General features: G+C 31.2%; 2 protein-coding genes across 2 annotated transcripts; one reads left to right on the top strand and one right to left on the bottom strand.

Moving 5' to 3' along the window:
• Positions 1 to 880: 880 nt before the first annotated feature.
• Positions 881 to 2558, bottom strand: LOC143069220 (uncharacterized). Its single transcript, XM_076243750.1, has 2 exons — positions 1937 to 2558; positions 881 to 1489 (listed from the first exon to the last, which is right to left on the bottom strand). Exons 1-2 carry the CDS (start codon positions 2497 to 2499, stop codon positions 1003 to 1005), a joined length of 1050 nt encoding a protein of 349 aa, XP_076099865.1. The 5' UTR covers positions 2500 to 2558; the 3' UTR covers positions 881 to 1002.
• Positions 2559 to 12410: 9852 nt separating this feature from the next.
• Positions 12411 to 14823, top strand: LOC143066614 (uncharacterized). Its single transcript, XM_076239480.1, has 2 exons — positions 12411 to 12910; positions 14401 to 14823. The coding sequence occupies exons 1-2, from the start codon at positions 12411 to 12413 to the stop codon at positions 14816 to 14818; spliced, it is 918 nt and encodes a 305-aa protein (XP_076095595.1). The 3' UTR covers positions 14819 to 14823.
• The last annotated feature ends 388 nt before the right edge of the window (positions 14824 to 15211 follow it).

Here is a 15211-nt window from a genome sequence, read left to right as displayed (position 1 = left end):
TTTTAATGTTGTTACATTTTAATGTTGCGTCGTTGTTCTCCTCTTATATTTAATGCGTTTCCCTCAGTTTTGGTTTGTTACCCCGATTTTGTTTTTTGTCCATAGATTTACGAGTTTTGAATATCGGTATACTACTGTTGCCTTTATTTATATTCGTGACCAACTCGCGGAAGTGTGAACTGTATGCCAATGTCATCGGTTATTGTGGTTTATAGCTTTATAAGTCAGTGACTGTATTAAACATAATTTTATAACGCATTTTGATATCCTTGATAGAGGATAAGTGCTTATATACATGAAATGCAATCAACTCTTTTTTATGAAAATCCTAGTGACGAATTTGACCTTGAAGGGAAACCTATATTTAACTTGCGGTTTGTTTTTATTCTTTTTTATGATTTTCCATGGATTTATCAATCCTTCTTTGAATTTATACTATTGAAAGCTCTTGTAAACTGAGTTTTGAATTCGACATGAGCTGACATATACATAAGGGCAACTCGACTGGGGTACATTCTTGAAAGGATATAAACACTGTGTATCATAACCACCGGATAAAGATACCATTGGCTTGGATCTCTGTTCATTGTCTAAGAAAAACACCATTACTGTACAAATACCAGCGTATAGCTACATGGGAACCCACATGTTGGTATTTAAGCAGTAAAGTGGTTTTTCTTAGACAATGAACAGAGAACCAGGCCGAGGGTACGTGATGATACACAATTGATCATTCTCAATTCGTGCATTTGAAATGTTCCAATACTAATTTCTTCAATTTTCGTGCGTATATGTATACGCCTTTGTATAAGATATCGTTACATGTTCAAAATGTAATATGTCTTTCATATCAGACACAGGTAAATGTGCACACCTTAAATCAAAGTTAAAATATTAATGTTAGAATTATAAGCATTCATATTTCACATGACAAAACAAATTCCAGTATATTGGAATAATAGTATCAAACAAAAGTAAAATATATTTCGTGTCGTTAATTCTTTAAACAACATTTGCAAAATGACTGTTGGAATGTACGGTTGAGTGGATAGGTGTAGATGCAGTATGTCCAGATCCCACCTTGTCGTCGGAGGCTTTAGTACTTGATTCTGCCTTCTCGCGTTTTCTGCGCATTATGATGATAAACACTATTCCATTCAAAATACCACCTACGTTGGAAAATGTTGTCACAAAATTAAATAAAAGAAATGGAACATCAGCAACCAACTGCCAAATACCATATAACGCCATTGCCCACCATTGAACGAAGAATGCTGCGACAAATAATGACATTGTTTTCGCAGCTTTATGTGAAGCTCTTAAAACTCTAGAGGACTTTCCGAGTGAATCTTTAATTTCTTTGGCTTCTTTGTAGATCCTTAACCAACTTAAAATGTAAAGAATCGTGTTTATGACAACAACCAGCAAAAGAGGTACTGTTGTGAAGAAAACACCCGTCCATTTTCCTTTAATTCCATCAAAATAACAGCTAAAAAGAAAAAAAATGTCAGAAATTTTCAATATATATTTTAACAAACGAACTCATTAAATAGTGTAGGTCAATCTACGGAATGCGAACAGTAACATTCCTGATTCCAGATCAATTAATAAATTGGTATCAGTATTGTAACATTACAAACAGAACACTTTTTATCTGATCGCAAAGTACGCGAATCAACCGTTTTATTGTTTTGCGTACAACAATTAACCAGTTTTGGTATCCCATTTTCTGTTCATCGAATGGAAACGTATAAATGTAATTCATTGTAATTCATTGATATTAATCATGTTCTTAAAAGAATAGAAATGTGGTATAATTTTTAAAGTTATTCTTATTAAAACAGAAATCAAATATTTTCTATGTTTTTTTTTTCTTCATAAAAGCGATTCAAACACAACAAAAGCATATTCGTGACTGATATGGTAATATACATACAATGATCCATTTGGTCCAAGTTGTCCAAGGGAACCTGCGATGAGTCCACCTAAAGCTGGAGCGCCGAATATGTAGAGCAAGAGTCGGTAGTCGCATTTTCCGAAATTTAAGTGTTTACGATAGAATACTAAAATGAATACATTAATGGCGACAATATTCACCATCAAATTTTGTGCTGTTATGAACTCAGCCAGCATAAATCCATAAAATGCACAAAGCGATTTTGGTCTTGGTAGTGTTTTTGTAACAGCAATGTGCATATGGTCGGTAAAATGTGCAGCGTTAAAAAGGGCGTCACATAGTGCCATGTATACTACAAATCTCTCGCTTTTTGTCCACTGGAAAAAAGTTGAAAAATGTTGATGATAGAAAGAATATCCTATAATTGTTAATGCGCATATAAAACTAAGGCAAATACATATCAGCGCTGGCACGTGAATGTTATAAAATGTTCCCTCTTTTATTCCGTACACGGGTATATCATAACCATCAACTAATGTTTTAACCCCTCTAACAGAAGTTGTTGTAGAATTCACAGCGAAAAGGGTCGTCATGTTGGACATTTTTTTAACTAAACTGGTCCTTTCACACTTCAAATGAATATTAAAGTCGCAAAAAAAAACAAATATCCGGCAAAGGGAAGCTTAAACTCTCATCCTTTGATTAGTTTACATCCTTGTAAATATCGATACTATCTGTGGTTGAATTGTCACAACTTCAAGTAGGTCTAACATTCATATGACAAATATATACGTTTTATTTTGTCTTTGATAATTTTATTTCCTGTAAACAAATAAATGAATAAAAAAAAACGATACGACCAAATCGTGACAATAACAACCGGTTGTACATTGAAACTCTGTTTTTGATATTTTTTATGTTCAAAATGCATAAATCTATTTCGAATTGCCTGAAGTTTGTGGACAACTCACCTTAAAAAATACTTCAAATGCATTGTACAAAATCTGTGTAACCCGTTAACAATCCCTGGTTTATTACCGATGCTAGTATAGTGTCACTAACAACCGTTTAGAAGTAATGTGTCCGGTTTAATATGATTTAAATTATAGATTTTCGTTGTATATTTCAGTTTGAAAATTTCAAGCCTAAATTAGTTGAAAAGAAGTCAGCAAAAGTTGGACAATTTGGTTTTAGCTGTTAAATAAGTTTGTAGATTCTGGTGCTCTAACCCCGTGTATCTTTATTTCATATTTTTTAGCCTAAAACTTACATGGTACAAGCGCATCCCAGAACCAAGTAGCGTGCATACATTAAATAGGAATCATAACTTTATAGACAAGACAAATACTTGATTAAAGTCTCACATTATGTAAATACATCTAAAACATATAAATTTATAAACAACAGCGTATACGTAAGCCCCTCTAAAAAGAGTTACGACAGACTGAAAATACATATACATAAAAAAATACATATGTATACACGTATTAAACCTATGTGTTACATCGACCTATATAAAAGGTTAATTTCAGCTTATACATAAAACACTCAAAAAAAGAGCAATGAGAGCCTGATTAAAACATATTGACATAAAACATGTAAAAGTAATGTATATACAATCATTACACACTTCTTCTTTTTAATAATATATCATGGTAGATTTTGGCAGTACAAAATTGCATATCATCAATATTAAACACAAATATAAGTTTTTCATCATCAAGCATACTAATAAAACTATTCTCAAAGTGACTAGCACGATTTAAAAAGCTATCGCGTAAATCTGCATATATTGGACATTGCAATAAAATATTTTTTTTTTTCATTTTCAATAGCATAACAATTAAAAACACAACCATTTTTCTAAACATATATTCTCCTATCTTCCTGTTTCTATTCTAATAGGTGCAACACAATACCAAAATTTAGACATAGCACTACTGTATTTACCAGGCATATTTTTTAAGCAAAAAAATCTCAGCACTATATACACATTTCAATTATCTGTAAGTTAGTCATTTACTTGTATCATTAGACATTAATTTTATTAACCACTTCTGCTTAAAATTTTCAAATAGAATCATATTCAAAACAGTGTGGCTGTAGCCATTGATTGACGACCTAAATTATCCCATTGACTGGGACAGATTATGTGAACGTTTGTCTGTAGCGACCACTGCTCACTACTTACTTATTATAAAATTTAAACTGTGGGGTCACCAAAGGTTCTTAACGCCTTTAATAATAAAATAAATCGAAAAACTAATCAGGAGGAACCTTTATGTTTTGATTCATATCATTGATATAATTCAAAACATCGTGTTATTTCTGATTAATTTTTCGAATTACTTTATTTAGGTGTTGAGAACCTTTGGTGACCCCACAGTTTAAGTGTCTTTAACAAGTACATAGTGAACAGTGGTCGTTACAGACACACGTTCACATAATCTGTTCCAGTCAATGGGATAATTTAGGTCGTCAATCAATGGCCACAGCCACACTGTTTTGAATATGATTCTAATACATTTTCGATAACTTTTATAGTATTCTTACTTAGAATATAATTAGTATTACATAAATTATTCATACCAAGACTAATAAATTTGGCATTTATTCTAAATTGCCAATTTTTTATTCTACCTTTCTCGGTAGGAATTACTCCATATTCAAACTCTCATCATACATTTTTGTTAATCGTGACCAGTTTCTAAATACACAAGACCATTGCTAAATACTAAAATCCATCCCATATCACCATATAATGACATATTTGGTGTGTATTTTCCGACACCCATAAAAAAGCGCATGGCTCTATTCTTCACACTATTAATACACGATAAATCCTTTGTACCCCATATGGGCAGCACCATATTCAATAACTGACCAAACTAATGAATTAATTATATTCATGGATTAATATTTAAAGCAAGTCTGTGTCCATCTGCCGACTGGAAAAATTATAATTGGATGTTCTTTTAATTGTTGCGATATCATGCTTTTTATCATTAATTACTTATTACTTCATTTGCATGTTCACGACGGGTGCCACATGTGGAGTAGGATCTGCTTGCCCTTCCGGAGCACCTGAGATCACCCCTAGGTTTTGGTGGGGTTCGTGTTGTTTATTCTTTAGTTTTCTATGCTGTGTCATGTGTACTATTGTTTGTCTGTTTGTCCTTTTCATTTTTAGCCATGGCGTTGTCAGTTTATTTTTGATTTATGAGTTTGACTGTCCTTTTGGTATCTTTCGTCCTTCTTTTTCCATTATAGTGTGGATGTTGTGATTCGAAGTAAAAGTAATAATTATTATGTACCGGTGATTTTATTTGCACTACACAACACTAAAAAGGACAGACTACGGTTTTCTTAAGGCATGTTTAACAAATAAGATTGATATGTATTTCTTTTATTTCAAAATATTTTCATGTGTGCGTTCTATGGGTACATTAACTGCTTGAATGAACATATCTTAAGTTTCGCTGCTTCTCTTCATGTGCTTAATAACAAGATTGTAATCGGTTATGTCATCTTCCCCCCTCGAATTGTTGGTTCTGAACATTACCTTGTCATATTCCAATTAGTCTTAAGTTTTCAAGGTTAAGTCTTGTGTACTATTATTTTGCTGTTTGTTTGTTTGTTTTTTTTTTTTTGTTTTTTTTTTTTTTTGCCATGACGTTGTCAGTTTATTTTCGATCTATGAGTTTGACTGTCCCTCTAGTATCTTTCGACCCATTTTTCCAACCCTTTCGTTCTGTATGTTAAAACTAAATTTAAACTTGACACTTAACACAAACTAATGTTTTCACTGAAAATAATTCATCAATAGGTGATCGTGAAATCATTTGAATTGTTTCCCTTTCAACATTATAGCTCTCTTGTATGTTCTCAATATGATGTCAATCGTTTATACTTTTCTGAACTGTCAATCATATATGTTTTAGATCGATCATGATTATAAATATACAAATTAAATAAAGATGTTTTCCCCGTCCAATCTAATTGAAAAAGTAAAATAACAAAAATGCCGAACTCCAGGGAAAATTGCTAGCTCTTCTAAACAATATTCTAACTTATAACTACGAGTAGATATTCGTATCATATTTGCTTCAATAGAAAAAAATCTCCACATTTCATTGCAGATTTTTTCAGGTTTTGATTTAACCTGTTATATTTTTTGAAATAAAAGTCAATGAAAACGTTGGAAGATAATTTACGTTACAAAGGTTTAAAAAAGCAATGCAATGAATGCCAAACATTGCATTAGGCTTTGGGTACAGTTATAAAATAGATCTTTTAGCGTTTATCTCATTGGGACTCATACCACATCTTCTAATATCTTTTAGCGAAAAAACCAAAAGATATTTACATCAACAGCTATAAATAATAAATAAGAACAAACACGAGCTCCACTAAAATCCGGGAGTGAAATCAGGTGCTCCGGAAGGGTAAGCATTTCCTGCACCCGTCATGTTATTTCTTTGTTCGGTTCGGTAATGATGGAAGGTTATTATGACTGAGGAAGATATGCAATGTTGAACATAACAACAGACCATGCCAACCATCAATACCCAAGTTTTCCTAAATGTTGCGATAAATTTAAGTTTACTAGCTTTACACTCATGATTTTATCCTATTTTTTTTTTTATTATTATTATTTTAATTTCATATAGCTGCATTTCATATCAAAGCCCCTAGTTCATTCTTATCATTGCGTTAGTAAGAAATTATTTCTCGCCTATATTAAGACTCACGTACTAGATTTATCGTGGTAAATATGTTTTAAATTTTTAGTATTTGTTCAATCAATTTATCTAAAAAAAATGTTTGCAGACAAATAATTTTTTAAATGTTTCAATTTCGATATCCCTTTTCATTCAGTTAAACATTATTTTTATCACAACTGTTTTCCTTTCCAAAAATAATTAATATTAAAAAGCTAAAATACTATCCATCGCAAGAACAGTAATCCATACATATAATTCTAAAATTTTAAGTATTGTATACATTATTCTATAAATTTTCTAAATGTTATAAACGAACATATCAATTCAGCGGTGCATTGATTTATCATTTCTTACACACTAACTTGTATTTCTTCAGTCTCCACGGATTCACCTCTGTGGTCTGATGGTATAGTGTACGAAAGGTTGTGGGTTCGACCCCTAACGAGGTCAAATCTAAGATTTGAATATTTATTTTGCTGTGATATCATCAAGCACACATCATTTATTGTAGAGGTGTAATACCACCAAATCATTGTACGTCACATCCTGATGTATACAAAAATAGCTCGAAGAAAATATTCCCTTGAATTTGACAGTTGTAGTTAATTAATCCTACATTTTATTGCAGTAAAATATTTATGGGTCATAAACATATATATTGGGTATTTCAAAGGACCATTATTTTTTTTATTTAGGGTTACGAAAGCTTTTACACAGGTAAAATATTTCCTAATGTTTGAAGTTTGTTTGGGTGAACTTCAAAACCATTTATTGCAGAAAATGGGGGAGATCAGAGGTTAAAATGTCATCAAAAACGCCAAATAATGAAAAATTACGATTTTTGGTCATTGTTTCGTAAAATTTAATAGCGTGTGCCTACGTGACCCGGATAAAATTATGGCGATTTAGACAACAAAAACAGTTCTCATGACATTGGAATAAAATAATTCCTGAGTCACGTTGGCGCAGGCACTTAAAAACTAAAAAGTTGTGTTGTTTTACGGGACACCTGTAAAGTGAATAATAATTACAATATTCGAATAATTATAGCAAGTGTAACCCCCACCCCCGCCCCAACCTCACCCAGTTGCTAAAATTAGTGGTTTTGAAATTCATTCAAACCAACTTCAAACCTCAGGGAATAGTAGCTTTACAAAACAGAATTTGAAAAATGAGAAAATAGGGGACCAAAAACAGGCCTTATCGTACCTTGACCTTTGATCGGTTAACTTCCAGTGGTGGTTATTTTCTTATACGCAATGAAATGTTATGTGAATTTTTTTCTTTACTCATGCCAAGTATTTCTTTATTTGAAACAAAGATAAATTCTGCACAATTTTTTAAAAAGTGCAAATTTAACAAAGACTAATAGGGGAAACTCAATGGTGGTATTATACCTTAAGACCAATCACTGGTCGGAGCGGAGTCACTGTTTCCGGGTATTATAGCATGTCTTCCTGCGGATCTTCATTATAATTCACCATTAATTAAGGGTCTTTTATTTAATTGAACCCCCAAAATTATTTTTTCCTTTCTTAAAATGAGTTTAGATCTAAAACACATTTCTTCTTGAATATGCATCCAATGTTTGCCACTGACCGTTTAGTTAACAACAATGAAATGAAATCTTGTGTTTCAAGGAATATGATCATATGTTTCATAGAAGACTGGATTCATTAATCATATCAACATTCATTGTCATTACCGGTAGAGTCTGTCTGTAAAAAAAGAGTGTTTCTAATTTATGCTACAATCGATCATTTAACTAAAAACATTACCTCATAAAGAAAAACGAAACGTTCCTGTTTCTGATCTCGAACAAATTAATTTTAGACTTTTCCGTGCTTATTTTGGGGTATTGGCTTTCTTTCTATTTTTTGTTTTATTAATCCCACCTCAAATCTTAAATCACTTCCGCTTCCTATGTGCGAAGTATAGTACAGTCTTAGATGTTTGTTTTTAATTGTTGATTCGATTGATGTATTCACTTTATAAATATTGTAAATACATCAATCGTTTCAAAATAAAAAAAAATATTTTTTAATTGACTTTCCCACGTTCTTGAAAATATAAATTAGCCTATATTTCAACACAAACTAGTTGGCACAAATCACATGCAGATATTGCGTGTAATTGAAATTGAATTTATAAAATAAATCTGAATTTAGGATTTAATAAACTAGGTCTTCAGTTTGTTAGCTTCCGTTGGCATCTACACTGTATTAAATTACTAAAAAGAACGTTAGTCCGACTTTTAATGTAAGCTAAAATATTAATCAAATCGACAAAGCTTATATGTCACTATGGCATATAATACTTCTAATACTGATCTTAAATTTAATTAAGAGTAAAATAAAATATAAATTATAAAAATAAAATATACATTGTGTTGGTTTTTTTTTTTGCAGTTTATCTTAAAATAGTTTCACAAAAAAAAAAAAAAAAACATTTTTCATATATTATGTTTGCATTTCGCATAAATATAGCACTGCTTCTATTTTAAATAAAATGGAATGTTTGGTAAACCCCAATAGACAGCTTCACTACAAGACATATGAGATGAAACATCAGCAAGAATACGCCATATTCCATGTGAATCATTTGATCTCTGTATGGCACAGGTCATAAAGGCAATCATGCAGCATCTTCTTATTTTTATATTTTTACAAACATTAAGATATGTCATATCACAATACCTGACTAGGTGTCTGACAGGCACATGGCAATATAGAAGGGTTAATTTATTTACTTTTAGATCTTTCATTTTGTTCATATCATGCGCAAGACGACGGTGTCACCAGTTGAACAAGAAATCTTTCAAGAGCACTTTAGATCAATACTAGCATACACTCTAAACAAGTACAGGAATAACATTAACACTATAATAATAATTTACTGCTAAACGGTAACAAAAACACAATTATAATTTGAAATCATACAGTTTTAAAGAATGCTTGCAAGAACAAAAAGCAAGCACCTTAACCTGCTAATAAATCGCAATATTTCAAATTATTCTTAGTTTTACCGTCACGTGTATTCCACTTTGGATAAAACAGGCATGTATCATTCCAAATTTAATTTTAGAAACACATCAAGAAGTCAGAGTACGGCAGTCAGTGTATGAATAAAACAATACATATTTATTTTTGGTAAATTATGACTTTCCTAAGAATTATTTTAAGCGTATGGTAGCATTTGAGTTGTTGAATTTTGATATGATAATTTTAAACGTGTAAGCAAATACGATGTTGGGTCAGTAAAAAACATTTAAAGTAGTTCGTCTAATGTTGATCTACATTATACGTTTTTATGGATAGCCTAAATGCCTTATCGATATAATTGATTATCACTAGCAGAATAACGACAAGTTTAATCTGGTATTTTTTCACTCTTCGGTTTTACAGATGAATTGTTTTTAAACTTTCATGAAATCGATTTTCTACAAGGATATATTGTAAAATAAAACGATCAGATGACCTCCCGTGCTTTAATCTTAGTTTTGTTTTGTGACCTTATTTCTTCAATTTCAAGGATCGAGGCTAATAAACTCGGCAAGCAAACAAAGGACTTCAGGAAATTCAACGATTCGACGGCCTTTCTTATCTTTCTGTACATCAAATTAAATACAATTAAGTGGTCTTACTGAAACAAATGTATAAAAATAAAAATGTTATAATAGTTAAGATTCCTCATTATACAGGGGTCCTCGGTGACCGAGTTATCTAAGTAGTTACAATTGTAATCACTAGCCAGTCTACACTGAGGTTATGAGATCGAACCCCGCTCGTGTGGTTATCCAATTTTAATTGACTATGGTTGTCAGTTTCCCTATCGAAGATCTGTGATTTCCTCCGGGCACCCCGGCTTGTGTGTGTTACATTTTAGTGTTGTTTTTCTGTTGTGTCGTAGTTCTCTTAAATGTCATATGTTTCCCTCAGTTTTAGTTTGTAACCCGGATTTGTTTTTTCTCAATCGATTTAAGAATTTCGAACAGCGGTATACTACTGTTGTCTTTATTCCTCCATCAATAAAAACTTGCCGCCGCGAAAAAGTCCCAACATGCGTTTGTGTAACATGCCACGATTTACGAATGCGTGGACATTCATTATCGACTTTATTTCTAGTCGTTCACCGTGCAAAGTCACTATAATTTTATAAACATACACCACCAATGGTATTACATGTACCTCTTTCAAAAATATAATCCTCATTTGTCATTTTTACAATGATTCGGTATGGAAAAAAAAACTGGAAAGTGGATATGTCTAAAAATAATATGTGTCAAAGATAAACTATTTAGTTAAAATAACACCATAAGGAGGAACAAAATGGCCTTGCTTTAACATAGGCAAGTAAGTTATATTTATCAGAAACGGTAAGTCAATGACGTCAACATTGATCTAATAAAACATATATGCAATAAAACAATCATACTTTTTATTATCTTACTCATTGACAATAAATTTTCATAATTTTTATTAATTGTTTGATTGATTGATATTTTACACTACTATCAGCACTATTGTGCTTTTTCGTGGCAGTCAATTTTTGTTATAATTTGTTTTAAATACAAAATTGAAAATGAATTCAGTATACAGGTATAATTGCTGAGCAGCAGCTCATCAGTTATTGTTCATTCATTTAAGTACAAACCAAGGCATGGTTACAAAATAATTGAAAGAACAGTTTTCGTCACTCAAAATAAAACTTGAAACAATAAGAATTGCAAAAAACGCGATGTCTTCATTAACCATATTCTCCAGAAAATTCAGATTGAGACTGCTTTTCACAAGAGGCATGCACAGTTCCTGAAAGTAATGCTATTTTGTAAAGTCTATAATTTAAACAAAGATGAAAAAGAAGAGAGAAATGCATTCAGAAAACACTCGAAATAAAATTTTAAACAATACCAATTGCAAAAAAGCGATGTCTTCATTAACCATAAAATTCAGATTAAGACTTTGTCATGCGCAGTTCCTTAAAGTAATGCTATTATGTAAACTCTATAATTCCAAAGAAAATCAGACAATACTATGATCAAAAGAGACAAAGAGGAAAAGACAAAACAAAACACAAACTCTAAACAGAAAACTGAATGTTCAAACAAGGACGAAAACAAATCAGCTGAAAACACAGCAATATCATTCACTGAAAAATCAGAATGTCGAATCTCTTATGATTTAAAAAAAAATATTGTACAAGATGCTTGTTATAATACAAAATGTATTTAACCATTTAAAAGAAAGATGATTTGCATACATCTCCATGAGGAACTGTGAAACAGGGAAACTACGTTTTTTGTATGACATCATTGAGAAACAGATGGTTATCTTTTATAGATTTAGTAAATACTTATACTGTAATCAAAAGTTTAAATATATAAGATTACATTACACGAACAAATTTCTTATCATTTCATTGATAGTTTTAACTCTACTATTTTGGCATCCATTCCCCTTGACTATTTACATTTTAGAATGTATTTCGACTTCCAAATATTTGCATAAAGAGCGTTTGATATGAAAAAGTTTAGAATCACGCGTAGTGCTGCTTATCAAAATTAAAACTAATATTTAGACTCCTAACTTTGGTACCAGTTTCAAGATTACTTCAATATACATTTAACGGAAAAACAATTTGCTTTAGCTACAGCTTCCGTTGGCATGAAGGTTTACATTGATTGGCAAATATTTGTCTGTATATATGTCGGCATGGAAACCTAGATAATGTCCTACATATTGTTTTAGATTCTGTTGCACAGTTATATTTCTTCTTTCTTAAGATACACAATGGGTAAAGATGGATACAGTTTGGATCTGGCCGGTTTGGACAATGGACAGTTTTATATTATACATGTCCCAGCATTAACATGTATATTTTTGAGTTTTATATCAGCTATTTGTGTAATAGTAGTATCATTCAAGAAAAAAAGCTTCAAAACATTTTTCTCATGGTCAAGAAGCGAACGATTCGTAGTATATATGGCGATTTGCGACTGTCTGTTTAACGTTGCCCACACGATGGATCACATGCATATTGCTATCACAAAGGACCACCCGCATCCGAAAGGTATCTGTATTTTTTACGGGTTCATGCTTGCCGTGTTTATAACAGCACAAACTTTAATGGTCAACATCGTAGCCATCAACGCCTTTATGTTGATCTTTTTCCGCAAACAGATTAATTTTGGGAAAAATGACTGGAGACTTTTAACCTACATATTTGTAGCTCCTGCAATTGGAGGAATTATCGGGATAGCTCTTGACCAGATGGGACCAAATGGCTCTTTGTAAGTTTAACTTCAGTTAGAATTTATAACATAGATTGATATACCTAATATGTATATGCTAATAAAGTAGCTAAATACAAAATAAATAATACATAACGTATAATCCAGGTTTTAACTATAAAAATTTTAATTAGAAAGATATGCTTACATAAAAAAAAAAAAAAAAAAAAGAAAGACTTGATAATAAAGTTTAACAAACTTTTCAGGATTTTTTTTCAAATTATAAGTATAGTTTAATTTAAAGTTTTAGTATCTTTGGTAAGGCAATTAAGCTTAAGATACTTCGGTTACATGTTTTTGCAATTTTTACATTTTCGTTTTATTTCTTCGAATCTTGCGAAATTTATACTCATTCATACTAATTTAGAAATGGAATTGGTTGAGAAAAGTTACAAAACTTTAAAATGAGTAAACTAATATCTTTTCACATTTAAAGAGTAATACTCTACAGTAGTTAAACTTAAAACAAGACCAAAAAGATATTTAAAAAAAATGTAAACTAAAATCGGAAGTTGTTTATAAGATAAAGATTTACATGTTTGATTGTATGACGAAAGATGAGGTGTGTGACACTTACAAATACATTTAAATCTTGTCTTCGCATCTATGCATCATTTGAAAATTATGTATTTGGCAATTAACAAAAAATTGTATTGATGACGCAAAAGAAATTTCTTCAACATTTTCTGATGGTTAAGGTTTTTAATTCGGTCTTTTGTTATTGTAAGCAAACATAATTTTACAACTTACATTGAAGGGTTAAAACGAATAATACGTCTCGGTTTTGAATGAAAGTTTTCAAATTATAGCACGGAACATGACAATGTTGGTCCTGAGGTAATTAGCATGACTCCTTGAATTGAAAATGATACATTTATAGAGGTTAAATACCTAGTATATAACACAACACACATACTTCAAAGAATATCTTATCTACCTGAAGGTTGATCTTAATAATAAAAAAATTATGAATTACATCAGTTATGGTTTTTTTTTTTTGGTTTTTTTTACTGTAAGTTATTTGTTTTAGACTAGGAATGATTAACAATGAATCTTACTATAAAAAGTCAGATTTACCTTTATTCACTTAATTGTTGCTGATTTAAGTAAAGCGAAATCACAGATTTGATAAAATTGATTTAGAATTGTCATATTGAATAAAAATAGGTCTAATGTAAAATCTAAAAAAGATTATGTGGTATTATTGCAAATGACACAACGCTCCACTGGAGACCAAATGATACAGAAAGAATGTATATTGACCTCATGATTTCTTCTGAAAACTTGTTGCTGTATCACTACATCATATAATATATTCAAGTTTAAGCTCATGTATGATCTCTAATTGTTACGCGTTTGACCTCATAGACGATATCAACACACAAAACTATGCACTGTGCTTTAAAAAGCGTCATACTATCATGTTTATAGATAAGATATAATTATTCTATATTCACATTATGTTTTTTTTTTATTTATCTTTTATCTAGCTGCTATTTTGATGGTGTGAATGGAAAACAAATGGGTGTGTTCTTTACCACTGTTCCATTGCTGGCAGTACTGTTCCTCAACAGTGTGTTCTACGGGCTGACTTATTTTCGTATTCATCAAGAAGGTAAACGTCTAAAAGATACAGTCGGCGAAAATGCAGCGTCTGTTAAAGGGGCACACAAAGCGGCGAAAACCATGTCGCTGTTCGTAACGGCTTTCTTCATTCAATGGTGGGCCATGGCAATATATGGAGCATGGCAATTGGTCGAAGATGTCCCACAGTTGTTATTTCAGGCAGTCACAACCTTCTCTAATCTTGGTGGTGTTCTAAATGGAATTGTCTTTATTATTATTAAGAAGAGACAGAACACAACAGAACAAGAACCCAAATCAGTGACACAAACAACAAAGGCCTGAGCGGCTCCTTATTGAAAACCTGCATTTCCTGCTTTCGTCAAGATTTTTCTCATAAACATAGCTAACAGTCAATGTTAAAAAAAGGTTTTATAAATTGTATATTTTAGTCTATAAGCTTTAATATGTTGTATAACTAGAAAGGGACTTAACTATTTACCTCTTTGTTAAAGGAAATAGTATCATTTATTTTTTAGCAACTATTTTTAAGATGGCAAGAAATTAACCAAAATCTTGTTTAAGATAAAAAAAAAAAAAAAAAAAAAACAAAAACAAACAAAAAAAAACGCTTCATTGATAAATAAAATCCATTGTATGTATGTATTTGATCGAAAGTGTAGTATATGAGGTGGATAAGTCTTCAATAAGATTGATCAAGAATTTTGATCGAAGTGA

The sequence above is a fragment of the Mytilus galloprovincialis genome, chromosome 3, assembly GCF_965363235.1.
Source record: "Mytilus galloprovincialis chromosome 3, xbMytGall1.hap1.1, whole genome shotgun sequence".
NCBI classification, from domain to species: domain Eukaryota; kingdom Metazoa; phylum Mollusca; class Bivalvia; order Mytilida; family Mytilidae; genus Mytilus; species Mytilus galloprovincialis.
Note: the sequence above shows the minus strand (reverse complement) of the source record. Positions and strands in the feature narration are given on the sequence as shown.